Source organism: Dreissena polymorpha, chromosome 4 (assembly GCF_020536995.1).
Source record: "Dreissena polymorpha isolate Duluth1 chromosome 4, UMN_Dpol_1.0, whole genome shotgun sequence".
Lineage (NCBI taxonomy): Eukaryota > Metazoa > Mollusca > Bivalvia > Myida > Dreissenidae > Dreissena > Dreissena polymorpha.
Window position 1 is genome coordinate 91,421,157 of NC_068358.1, and position 14,565 is coordinate 91,435,721.

The following is a 14,565-nucleotide window of genomic DNA, read 5'->3' on the forward strand; positions in this document are numbered from 1 at the left end:
GCTAAAGAAACTTCAGCGTACAGTTTATATAGTATTGACATACCTGTACGCTGAAGCCAACCCCCTTATTGAAAGTCAACCAGAGTTGTAACATATTTATGTCAAGCTAATATGATTATAGGTGCTACCTAATTTACGGGCAAAAGGTTTTTAAGTTTTTTTGATAACCATGTATTTTTAATAAATATATGGACATGATTGTGTTCAAAATATTATAATTGTTGCAATAATTAAGTAATGCATCCAAAAAAATCAATCTTAAAACGAGTTACATGTTCCAAGCTTACAGATCTAGCATCTGATATTTTTTTGTTTTCTAGCCATAGGAATTTATAGCTGGTTTGGTGTCTGTGGTATAGTGGATGGAGTGTCTGCTAACTGGCTTAGTCACTGGGAAAGAGAGGTCTCTGTATTGATCCCTTAAGTGGGTAATTTATACCAAATTATGCGACTATCGACCGCTAACTCATATTGTGCGTATTTGGTATAAATTATAATAATAATAATGTTTAATAAATACGCACAGTATCTATGAGTTAGCGGTCGATAGTCGCATAATTCGGTATAAATAATAATAATGTTCAATGTCAAATATCTCTAAAAGCAACAGACGTAAGGTGTCTTCTGATTGGCTAACACTCAAGGGTCGGTGAAAATTGTACGTCGAAGTACATTACTCTTTCTACCTAGTAGGTCTTGTAGACTTTCGACGTCATGGTACGTCATATACAAACTAAGTACTGGTCCTATCCAGGAAACAGTTTGTTTCATCAAATCTCTCAATTCAACTTGACAGCTTGCTAAAGCAGTTGCATTTAGCATACAGTACACTGATTTAACATAATCAAATTCATGTGATGTGTCAAATCAATTTTGATTGACAAATTTGACATGATTTTTTTTAATCCAATAAGTTTTAGACTGTCAAATCACACACTACGTATTGAAAGCCATACCTGGAGCTTTCGTCTGTATATCACTGACTTCATCAGAAGAATGATTTCTACTGTTGGGAAACGTTTACACCACTAATTGTCTTCTTATTTATTATCAATGTATAATTATGTGTAACAGCATAACAACATACTTGTTTTGCAATTAAAATATTTAATAAATATAGGTATCTTGCGCAGGTTTCTAAATTTCTTTCGCAAACTATTGTTGAATAGTTTAAATTTTGTCGCCACTAAAAAACTAGCCATTTTGTAGCAATTCTAAAATCACAGTCTAAACTGCATACACTTAGCTCTATAGTTACAATTTGAATGCAAATATTAGAATGCATCATGTTATATCATCCATATTTTTTAATTTAAACATTCAAATAACACATAACACAGAACATATATAAAAAGGTATGTGGTATTGTGTGGAGATACAAAATACTTCACATCATTTATTTGCACATAAAATAATAGTTACAAAATAAGTAAAACTAAAACACTGTCATCAACCTACATTTCAAGCATATTTATGTATATGAAATTACAAAGTGGTGTTATTGTATTACCTTTTACAAAATAACATTGCTGGTTTTGTACTAGCCATAAAACATTTATCATGGATTAACAAGTAACAACCAATTTATTAATTACACAATAGAACGAAAATCATATTAATTGCATTATGCATTTACTAAACAAGCTATTTGCTACTGTTTAGAATTACACTATCTTACTAAAAATGATCACTGGTACTTAGTGCTTTTACATACTTGTGGTAAGTTTTTGTATTACTAGTTTGACAATTATCGGCAGACACTTGTCGATATACAGACAAAATTTGCATGGGAACTTTCATATTTTTTCAGCATAATTGCCTTCAAATTGTTAATTTAACAACCCTTTGACATTGTTTGCACATCTGATCTTATTATACCATAGCTGATTTTTGTTTATAGATAAACATATATAGACTTTTCAAAGTTCTATAAAAGTTCACACATGTTCCATCCAAGTAAACAAACAGAACCAATAAAGATCACCATAAATAATAACTGTGCGTATAGCTTGGAAATTTTGATAGTTCAGGAATCCCTCCTTTGTTGATTTTTGTAAACCAAAACTGTCAGTTTTGCTGGATAGAATGACTTGTATGATGTCCAGCTCTTGCCTTGGCAATACAGCTTCTAAAAACGGAAAACCAACAAATATCTTTAAATTTGATCAATAATGCAGACAATTTATAAATGTCTTGTTTTTTGTTGATTTCGAATCTGGAAGATTTTTTTTACGTAAGATTGTGGTACGAAAATCCAAAGGTATCGGATTTTGTGGTTTTAGGCCTAAACTAATTATAGTGATATGTAACCTTTCGGGATATCGGTAAAGTGCGAGCAGACGAGGTGTAAATACGTTAAAAATTAAAGCTAAAAGACTAAAAAGTTAGATTGGAATATCTTTAAATTTTGTGAATAAATGTGTTTCTGGTGGATAACAACGACAACTTACCAGAATATTGCTCATGATCACACGTAAAACTTCTTTCTGAGAGCGAATGGAAAATGCGTCACAAATTCTGACAAATAAACAGTAGGGTGTCGTTATTGAAATACCGCGAGAATACTGGAAGAATAGAGATGCCAACTATAATGTTTAAAACAAATATTTTTTACAAGCGTTTGTGATTTGTCAGGATAATAATAACAATAAGATATCGAAAAGACCAAAGCAAATAAATTCGACAGAAATCTGAGATTCGGCAATATATTAAAGACGGGTTATGTTCACCTAAATTGTGTTTGGTAAAGACTGTCACTGTATGTAGTGAACCAGTCTTCGGCTTATACCCACTGAAGAAGAGCATTCAGGGGAGATAATTGAGTAATGACTTAATTCTGGAACGTTTGCGAAGAAAAACAAATAATGCGAGAATATTTAGTGCGATCCGCTACACAATTATGATGTCATTGATATAACTTTTCCTGAGGTATGTATTTACATGTGATTTAGCATATGTCAAAGTGTTTTTGATTTGTTTAAGTTCATAAATAGCATCGCGAAAATATATGTCGCGTGGCAAATTTTTTTGAGACGTATCCATATGTGGTATTCTTATGTAATTTTATGTTTAAATTCCCATATGTATGAACGGTCAACGCCCGCTTCGCAGGCTTTTGCCCGTATAAATCAAAGAAAGCTCATTTTCTTGAATACATTTCTGTAGTGATTTAAGGTCACTTCCAACAGCCTTGCTGTTGAGCTAGCTTTTTAGCGACGCGGTTAGAGTGTCTGACTACCACTCTGGAGGTCGTGGGTTCGATCCCCATTGAAGCTCCGTATTTTTACAATAATGGCGACGAGGCAAACACGAACTGTGATTCAGAACGTGGGTGTGAGCTTTCTAATGGCTTCAAGGAGCCGCTTGTGAAGTGGTCGACACTATCATATAGCAAAAAGTGTCATATGACATGCTGTGGCAGGCATGTCTGGCCTGGAAACATTTCTAATGGCTTCAAGGAGCCACTTGTGAAGCAGTCGACACTATAATATAGCAAAAAAAGTGTCATATGACATGCTGTAGCGGGCATGTCTGGCCTTGTAACATTAAGAGGGGGAGGATTGTAGTGATTTAAGGTCACTTCCAACTGCTGTTGAGCTAGCTTTTCAGCGACGCGGTTAGAGTGTCTGACTACCACTCTGGAGGTCGTGGGTTCGATCCCCATTGAAGCTCCGTATTTTTACAATATTTCTACATATATTGGTGAATGAATATAAATTACTGCATCGGGGAATATTTTAAGTTTCAAATGCATCTTACAGTAGATGAAAATAGCTACCATCAGTCTGAAATTCACAATTTTGACGCCATTGTCGCTTTGTCATGTGACAAGTTTTCATTTGGATACTTTCCGATCGACCTTGACATTTTTTGCTGAAATTGTAAACATTACTTTCGTTTCCTGAAATCTATTATTTTTGATTAACAACTTACGTTTGGTGGTTTATAAGACTGATTTCAGTGTGAATCAGGTAGTTTTAAATAATATGCACTTTGAGTTTGTATTTACACTACCATTTGTTTACAAAACAAGCCAGAATAATACTGGGAAATGTCATTCTGAATTTGAAAACACTTGAGCACATGGTATGTTACTAAAAATAGAAATAACGTCATATGACAGTGAAATCTCAGGAGATTCGCATTTCAAGAAAGTCTGTCACATCGCTGTTTTTGTTGATATGTAAGAGCAGAATAGATAAATTTTAAATGTTTAAGATAGTATTTTGTGAAAGAAAATACAAATACAGTTAAATGTGAAAAATGTCAATCTTTCCAATCAAGTGGTTGATTTAAGCCAATAACTGCATTTAAAAGCTGTTTTGGACCGGTCTTTGTTTCCTGTCAACTTTTCGGGAATTTCTGGTAGACTTTTCTATTGGGGTTAGTCCATAACTATAAAGTCGCGCCAGTCAAAAATCATAAAAAGCGACATTTAAAGTTATGGAAGCCAGAACTACATTCGACCATTCCTATACATTCGTTATTTTTGTATTCGTGTTAATTTGCATGTCATCCGTGCAACGTGCGTGACCGAATTCTTTGCAAGTTAGTAAGAAAGTTTGTAGCTCGTGTAAAAAAACTGAAAAATGCGCACTAAAACGGTATGTACTGTTATTTAAACCCTATCCTACATGTAAATCTTACCTTCAAATCAATAATTCAAGCTATAGTATGCTTTAAAATCCAATGTTTACATTTTTTGACCCACATTCATGTCGACTTGTTTTGCAAGTCACGTGACCAAGTTGATGCAAAAGCTCATGATGTATTTGGGGCCGCACACAGGGTATTTGTATTGTGCGCATTGTCTTTTACAGCGACACAGTTAATTAAAATCCAATTTAAGCGCTAAGACAGCGTCAATTCATTTCATCTTATTTGAATTCCTTTTTATGTCCCCCACTATAGTAGTGGGGGACATATTGTTTTTGCCCTGTCCGTTGGTTGGTCTGTTGGTTGGTCTGTTTGCGCCAACTTTAACATTTTGCAATAACTTTTGCTATATTGAATATAGCAACTTGATATTTGGCATGCATGTGTATCTCATGAAGCTGCACATTTTGAGTGGTGAAAGGTCAAGGTCAAGGTCATCCTTCAAGGTCAGAGCTCATATATATGTGGCCCAAATCGCTAATTTTATGAATACTTTTGCAATATTGAAGATAGCAACTTGATATTTGGCATGCATTTAAATCTCATGGAGCTGCACATTATGAGTGGTGAAAGGTCAAGGTCAAGGTCATCCTTCAAGGTCAGAGGTCAAATATATGTGGCCCAAATCGCTTATTTTATGAATACTTTTGCAATATTGAAGATAGCAACTTGCTATTTGGCATGCATGTGTATCTCATGGAGCTGCACATTTTGAGTGGTGAAAGGTCAAGGTCATCCTTCACAAGGTCAAGGCCATCCTTCAAGGTCAAACGTCAAATAGGGGGACATTGTGTTTCACAAACGCATCTTGTTTATTTTTAATAATAGTGCACAAGAAAATTCCATTCCAAGTACAAGAATTATTTGCCAGAAAACGTATTAAAAGCAGAGGTTGAGGTAAATAATAAACAACGATCGATCCGCGGGCTGCCCAAGAATATGGCATTCCATACAACACCCTGCGAGATAGGTTGAATTGTCGAATTGACAGTGATACTTATGGAAAGGAGATGCTGTTCTCATCCGAGGAAGAGTTGGGGTTAGTTGAACATGCAGACAATTCTGCTAGACTAGGCTACGGCTACTCAAACACCAGCTAGCAAAGATTAGCCGGCGAACTTGCATACAAGTTGGGAAAGCGGCCGTCAGATAAGCCGCTCAGCAACTGCTGGCTCTATAGCTTCTTGAAGCGATGGGGTGACAGGGTGTCTTCGCTAAAACCTTCATCCCTCGAGACCACCAGGGCTAAAGCCACCACTCCCGGGGCTTATTTTGAAAATTTAGAGAAGGCGGTAGCTCTCCACATGCTCCAAGATAGGCCAGAACTAATATACAACATGGACGAAACAGGTATAAGCCCCGAACACCGACCCCCCAATATTATAGCACCGACAAAGGAAAAGGCCCATGCTGTGACCTCACCACGTTCCGCTACAACAACGGTGATTGCTGCTGCTAATGCTAATGGAGTTTAGTTTACACATATTTATTTTAGCTATTGCATGGAAAGCTTCAGCTTATGGAGACACTCTCAAGTCCGTTTCCTGGGAAGAACCAGTGTCTATTGAGAATATAATGAGAACACTCCCTAAGTAAGGATCTAATCCACTAACTCCCGATCGCAAGGCGGACACCATATCCACTACACCACCGTGACCTCAGATGTTTGAGAGCAAAGCATGCACACTTTAATGAACAGTAAACATACAAAAACCTTTAAGGGATTGAAATTACACAAAAAGTAATTCATTTACAAACGTTCGTATTAATTGTTTCATTTGTATACAATATTCTAATATTCTAAAGGAGTATGTAAAAAATTTGGGTTCTCGGTAAGTCATTGAACATAAAACTTAATAACACCATCTAACATTGCTAATAGATAACTAAAAAAATACGGCGCGTTTTCATCCGCAGGTAAGAGATACAATGAAGAGCTGATGGAAGGTGCGACACCGGGCGCACGGGCTACAATGTCGGATTCCGGATGGTCAACGACAGACGTTTTTAAGGACTACCTTGAAAACCATTTCCTTAAGTACGCAGCCAGAACCGACGAAAACCAGCCAATCCTACTTCTTTTAGACGGCCACACTACTCATACGACACCAGAACTGACCAGATGGGCGAGGTCTAAAAACCTGCACCTGTTTTGCCTACCCGCGCACTCATCCCACTTGCTGCAACCTCTTGATGTCGCTGTCTTTGGGCCATTTAAGAGGTATTATTACAGCGAGTGTGCAAGCTTCATGAAAGAAAATATAGGCAAAGCTGTCACGAGGTATGACATGGCCCGCATTGCATGTAAGGCCTACTTGAAGGCAATGAGCCCATGGAACATTGTTTCGGCCTTCAAGAAAACTGGCGTCGTTCCGTTGAACAAGCACGCCATTTCCGATGTTCAACTCATGCCATGCGAGGCCTTTCGAGATGAGACACCTGTGTTGAAGTGCAGGGCCATCCAGAGCGGAAAACATACGGTGGATGCATATCTAGAACGGAAGCTAACCGTCAACGCAACTTGTTTCTGCTCATGCAACTGCCAGAAGAAAAAGTCGCTGCCTTCCATTAAGGAGCCTGACCCTTCTGGCAAAGAAATCACCAGTGACGAATTTCTCGAAGAAATGGAGGTTTATGCTTCACAGAAGGAAAACCTGCCACCAAGCTCCGTCATGTCTACGGCAGGCACGAAAAAGCAAAAGCAGACACCCGTGGCCTCTCACATAAGCCCGAAACCTAGCACCAGTGTTCTTACAAAAATTCTTTACTGAACATGTAAACAAATGACCGAGGACCCTATTAAAAGACTCGGAAATCTGTGTGAATTGACAGTTTGACGTTATCAAAAGCCGCTTCCTGTCTGAATGCATAACTTACTCAAGTAAACATGTTCAAGGAATGCATAAGGAATGGTTTTAATTGTCAGAACAAAGTCAATTCACTGCTCACTAAAGCATTTATTTTCTCTTCGTAGGTAGGTTAATCCATTGATTGCTTAAAGAAGGTGGTAACTATTGTGTTGAGAGTTGCAATAAATATTCACAGTTGTGTCCTAGTTGCGTCGACATTCAAAACAATGTTTACCAGTAATTATGGACCAAATCGGCAGAGTGACATTCACACATGTTAATCCCTTTTGTCAAAACAACACATAACGCGAAACACTTTATCCAGTTCCGTCCAGATGTTCTCTTTAATCAGTATACAATACAATAACTGTTTCAATAATTACTATACTAAAATACCGTAACGATAAAGATATTTGAATTGAAATTAATTTGGAGGAAATATAAAATTATTCGTGATATAATTGTGTTAAAAAATACCAAAGAAACTTTTAACCGAAATCAACAGAATTCAGTGTTCTCTGCACTACAAAGTTTGTATCAAAAAATCAATACACGCACACTTTCCACGCATAAACCTTGAACTTGTTCATTGTAGAATATTTTACACGCGCTTTTGTCGGGAAATATACATGATGACTATATATTGGAAGCATTTCTTACCATCGTGTTAACATTAAAAATCGGAAGCGTGTTTTGGATTACGAACAATTATTCTCATTTGGAAATTAAATGGAACATTTTTTCTGGTATTATATGTGTTATGAATTAAAAAATAATTGGTAAAGACGCTTTATGTGTCGTATATTCATTCATATTGTCGATGTACCTGTGAAAAAAAACATATATGAATTGTTTATACAATTATCTTTATTTTTATAAGCAACAGTATTTAAACAATTTTAATGACAATGTTTTTATTTTTTGGCATGCCCAGCAGCACACTTTAAACGCGGTGTTGCGCGGCGGTCGCTGATAACAACGGAAATTGTCTGCATTTACCGACTAGGCTTAAGTACATGTAATACACGCCGCAGGTATAGCGAACTCGGCGGATCGCCGCGTTATACCTCGCTTTCAAACTCCGCATAAACACTCGCTAGCAGGAATAAAAACGCTGAGTGAGCGCGATTTTTGGGGAATATGCGTGGAGTGTATTGTCTGATCAGCATGAAACTTGGTCAGATGATTTGTTCCAATGATATCTTGGATGAGTTTGAAAATGGTTCCGGTTGGTGGAAAAACATGGCCACCAAGGGGGTGTGGCATTTTTCCTTATATGGCTATAGTTAAACCCTGTTAACACTCTAGAAGCCATATTTATTGTATGATCATCATGAAAATTTGTCGGAAGATTTGTCCCCATGATATTTTGGACAAGTTCGAAATTGGTTCCAGTTGCTTGAAAAACATGGCCACCAGTGGGCGGGGCATTTTTCCTTATATGGACTTATGAATCTTCATGAAACTTTGTCAGTAATTGTTTGTTTAAATGATATCTTAGATGTGTATGAAAATCTTTCTGGTCTGTTGAAAAACGTGGCTGCCAGGGTGTTCACTAGTCATGAAAGTTGGTAAGAACATTTTGTTCTAATGACATCTTGGGCTGCACAGAACAGGTCAGTGAATCCTTTTAATCTCAGGTGAGCGACTTTGGACCTTTCAGGCCCTCTTGTTTCTTTTGAACTCCTGCTGTTTCCAAGTTAGTAGTCCTTGGACTCATAAACCCTAAGACTCCTGTTTTCAAATCCTAGTGAGACCCCTGGGTAAAACCAATGACTTGGTTTGCTACACTCTCTAAGGTTCAAGTCCAACACTGGATGCCTTTTCCCTTCCATGTTTATAAACATGATTTACTAATTAACCAATCATTGCTTTACCCTAAATTTGTATTTTCAGGCATGCCTAAAAAATTTAAAGGGGAGAACTCAAAAGCTGCAGAGGCAAAAGAAAGGAAATCTGCACAGAAAGCAGATGAGGCAGCTAGGAAACAGGCAGCAGAAGAAGACGCCTTCTGGGCAGATGATGATAAGCATATTGTCAAAAAACAACAAAGGAAGGTTGGTAGATTGTGGTCATTTGGAATGCTTTTTATCTCACCTGAGCTCAACATGCTATTGGTGAGCTTTTGTGATCGCCCTTTGTCCGTTGTGAAGCATATTGTCAAAAAACAATAAAGGAAGGTTGGTAGATTGTGGTCATTTGGAATGCTTTTTATCTCACCTGAGCTCAACATGCTATTGGTGAGCTTTTGTGATCGCCCTTTGTCCGTTGTGCGTTGTCTGTCGTCAACATTTACCTTGTTAACACTCTAGAAGCCACATTTATTGTCCAATCTTCATGAACATGGCCAGAACGTTGTCCCAATGATATCTTAGATGAGTTCTAAAATGGTTCCTGTTGGTTGAAAAACATGGCCACCAGGGGGTGGTGCAGATCTCCTTATATGGCTATAGTAAAAGCTTATTGACATTCTAGAAGTCACATTGATTGTCCAGCCTTCATCAAACTCCATTTTATAATAATATCAATAATAGGTGGGAAAGATTTCCCTACATGAAGAAACCTTGTGAACACTGTGGAAGTTACAATTTTTGCCCAATTATTATGAAATGCACAGAATATTTTTTGTAATGATAATCAGCAAAACTTGGAACTGGTGCAGGTCCATTAAAAGGCAATTTTATTGCCACCAGCGGGGTTGGGCGATTCTCTTTATATGGTTATAGTGTGACCGTGTGTCTCAATCTAGAAGATTTATAATTGTCCAATATTAAAAAAACTTGCTAAAAACATTTGTTTTAATAATATCTCAGCCGAGTTTGTTAAGTTATTACAGTAGCTTATCACAACAGTTCAGTTACATATAAAAGTTTAATAGGAGTGTGACTTTGTTTAATAGCATGTCCTGTCTAGTAGTTTACCCATATCATGATTGGAATTGCCTTTAAATACTAGTATCATGTTATTAATTAGTTGAACTCATATCAGCCATGTTATTGACCTGACAACAGCAGTCCTAGCCTGAGGGTGCTGTCAAAAGTGCCTTTAAAACTGTCTGAAGCCCAATATGAATTGAAACAAATTCAAAATATTATACTAATTTTATTAAAGGCTTTTATATATTAAGTATGCATTTAATTTACAGTGTTATTAGCATCAAACACACATTTAAATATAAATTAAACATAATTTTCATCAGCTTGCTGGTCTGGTAAAAAATTCATGCAACTGATATACATGAATATAAATTTATAATATTGTTTAAAAGTGGATAACAAGTACTTCTGTGGACTAAGTCATGTATGTTACATGAAATCCAAACTAAGGTTTTTTTCTCTTTCTTGTCTTACTTTCATCATTATTTCAACTGAATCATTTGTTGTGAAAGTGAATAACACAGCTAACTGGCAAGTTCCGTTTCCTGTCTAGTGTGCATTCAATTAAATTTTAATCCAAATGATTGATGATTTCAATAAATTCATATCAGTACACAGAATGGACAAATATTTGAAGGGCAATTTATCTGTCATGCTGTGTTACATTGGTTTTTGTTGTCACCATTGGGCTTGACCTATTTATCACTCAATAGACTATTGCCAATACATGAACACTTTTCTTAGCTCACCTGAGCACAATGTGCTCAGGGTGAGCTTTTGTGATCGCCTTTTGTCCATCCTTCAGCTTGCTGTGTGAACATTTGCCTTGTTAACACACAAGAGGCCACATTTATTGTTGATCTTCATGAAATTTGGTCAACAGATTTGTGCCAATGAAATCTTGATTTTTAGCTCACCTGTCACGAAGTGACATGGTGAGCTTATGTGTCCGTGTGATGTTCGGCGTCTGTTGTGCGTGCGTGTGTCCGTCAACAATTTGTTTGTGTAGACAGTAGAGGTCACAGTTTTCATCCAATCTTTATGAAATTTGGTCAGAATATATAAATGTTTATCTTGGTGAAATCTGGGTTGGGATTGTATTTGGGTCATCTGGGGTCAAAAACTAGGTCACTAGGTCAAATAATATAAAAACCTTGTGTAGACAAAAGAGGTCACATTTTTCATCCAATCGTTATGAAATTTGGTAAGAATGTTTATCTTGATGAAATCTGGGTTGGGATTGTATTTGGGTCATCTGGGGTCAAAAACTAGGTCACTATGTCAAATAATAGAAAAGCCTTGTTTAGACAATAGAGGTCACAGTTTTCATCCAATCTTTATGAACTTTGGTCAGAATGTTTATCTTGGTGAAATCTGGGTTGGGATTGTATTTGGGTCATCTGGGGGTCAAAAACTAGGTCAAATAATAGAAAAACCTTGTGCAGACATTAGTGGTTATAGTTTTAATCTGATCTGTCTGTCATTCATTGTGTGTCCCAAAACTTTAACCAAGCAAAACTTTAACCTTGGTTAAAGTTTTGCAATAACTTTTTCATTCTTGAAGATAGCTGCAAATTGATAATTGGCATACATGTGTAACTCTAGATACCCCAGCAGATCTTATCAGTGGAAGATCTAAGACAATCAGCTAATCTGCATAGTGGTTCCATTACAAGTTATTTTAATAAAACATCTTTATTAAAATCAAATTAATATAAATGCAGATTGAAAGAAAAATAAATTCTCTTTAATATGATATAAATTTTTATAATCTTTAATTTATATTCGCTGCTTAACAATATTTATTGGATTCAAGTACAATGTCTGTGTCCCATTTCCTTTGTTAACTGCATTTTGGAGTATCTGCGCTGACCCCCGGTTGTTTACAACACATTTGCAACCAGACAAGGTTATTTGAATATTAATGATGTTGATATATTTATGTTCACCACCGAAAAACGTTTCCAATGATATTCGTGAAATTGTGCTATGTTAATTTTACGCGACGAAAAGTAGTCCAAAAGTCTATGAAAGTTTCTTCAAAAAGTAATGTTATTTTTTTATTTCACATAGAAAATCACAAAATATAAGCTCTGATCTTTCTTTTGGTACCAGAATAATAAATCAGAAACAATATTAAGTACGTCGCATTTATCATTAAAAACCACGTGTTGGGGAATTTTCAACAAGGCTAGAGGTCGAAATAGCGGCGCCATATTGGAAAATTTGATTAAGCTGATAGCGTGATCGATAACCGTGATTTCTTAAAAAATTAATTTATATAAACCTAGAAAAACGATAGCAATCAAATGGTAAGTTACTTTTTATTTTAATTATATCATTTTTATACGCCCGTTTTTAAAAACGGGACGTATTATAGTTTCACCCTTGGCGGGCGGCGTCCACAGCAGTGTCCGCTATCTAATTCAAATAGTTTTCATCCGATCTTCACCAAACTTGGTCAGAAGTTGTGTTTAGACAATATCTAGGTCATATTTGAATATGGGTCATGCCGGGTCAAAAACTAGGTCACGGGGTCACTTAGTGCATTTCAAGGATTAAGCATGGTGTCCGCTCTCTGATTGAAGTAGTTTTCACCCGATCTTCAGCAAATTTGGTCAGAAGTTGTGTCTAGATGAAATGTAGGTCAAGTTCAAATAAGGGTCATGCCGGGTCAAAAACTAAGTCACGAGGTTACTTAGTGCATTTCAAGCATTTAGCATGGTGTCCACTCTCTAATTGAAGTAGTTTTCATCTGATCTTCCGCTAATTTGGTCAGAAGTTGTGTCTAGATGATATGTAGGTCAAGTTCGAATATGAGTCATGCCGGGTCAAAAACGAGGTCACGAGGTCACATAGTACATGTCAAGCATTTAGCATGGTGTCCGCTCTCTAATTGAAGTAGTTTACATCTGATCTTCACCAAATTTAGTCAGATGTTACATCTAAATGATATGTAGGTAAAGTTCAAATATGGGTCATGCTGGGTCAATAACTAGGTCTCGAAGTCACTTAGTGCATTTCAAGCATTGAGCATGGTGTCCAAAACTTTCGAACGGGCGTATCTTGTGACAGTTTGGCCCTCTTTTTTATGATGATTTCCCTTTATTCATTACAAAACAGACGATCAAATTTCATTCAGATTGGTCGTGTGGATATTTGTACCGAGTTTCAACAGTCTGCTGTCAAAATGCCTCTATTTATTGCATTTATGTTGCAAAATACGTAAATCTAATGCAAATACACACAACCGAAGAATTTTAATATATTTCTAAGTATATATTTAATGTCAAATGACCTATAATTGTAATGTTTAATGCGTATGAAATACTTGATTTAATGTGTTTATTTCGAACTCAGTACGTTCGTACCATTGACTGGCATTGTGTTTTTGTTCTCATTAATTGTTTTATAGTTTAATTTGTTGACTCTCGAACGTTTTTTTTTTATTTTAGAAAATATTTATTTAAAAACAATCATTAATCGTTATTTTAAATAATGAATAATGCCTTGTTACAGTTTTATTTAATTGTTGTTGTTTTTTAATACATTCATAATCGGTACTGACTACAGTGTTTTGTATGTTCAAAGTATTTGTAATTGATAATTGCTGGTTAAGGAATTTAGACAAATAATGGTTTACATTTAAGGATTTATTTTTAACAAATCCTAGAATTTTATATTTATATTACATTAAACCACATGAGTTTGAAATTCTATCCATAAAGCCAATCTAATGGCTAAATAATAAAAAATATACCCCTAAATAATATAGTCTATATATTATATAGGGGTATATATTTTTATTATTTAGCCATAAGATAAGCTTTATGGATAGAATTTAAACTCCTGTGATTAAACATTGAAAACTAAAACTATATTTATTTTAGCGCAATTTCATTGTTCTTTTCAGGATCAGCTGAGGATATTACACAATGGCCTTTGTTCCCTGGACCATTCTGTGAACAGCAGAACATCACCAATTGTGATCTGCAGAATGAGACAATTAGCAAATTTAACCATGATTTTGCACTATCAAAAGGACTTGGACTACATTGAATGTTAAGTTTTTTTATATTAGTGATGTTTTGTTGTATTTTGTGATGTCTTTATTTGAGAAAAAAAGTCGAAAATAAAAATATATTTTTTGTGATATTAATGTGTCATTATCTTCATTATAGTTC

General features: G+C 35.8%; 1 protein-coding gene across 4 annotated transcripts in view; it reads left to right on the forward strand.

The window, feature by feature from the left end:
* Positions 1-14,565, forward strand: part of LOC127879488 (uncharacterized) — a 43,590-nt gene that overhangs the window by 12,527 nt on the left and 16,498 nt on the right. For 3 of the 4 annotated variants that reach the window (XR_008049120.1, XR_008049118.1, XM_052426339.1), the window contains exons 2-3: positions 9,402-9,562; positions 14,295-14,534. Coding sequence is in view for 1 of the 4 variants with exons in the window: in XM_052426339.1 (XP_052282299.1) it covers positions 9,402-9,562; positions 14,295-14,447 (314 nt within the window). In the remaining 3 variants the exon portion in view is untranslated. Of the gene's footprint in view, positions 1-9,401; positions 9,563-14,294; positions 14,535-14,565 lie in introns of those variants that run through there. The other variant, XR_008049119.1, reaches the window with a different exon arrangement.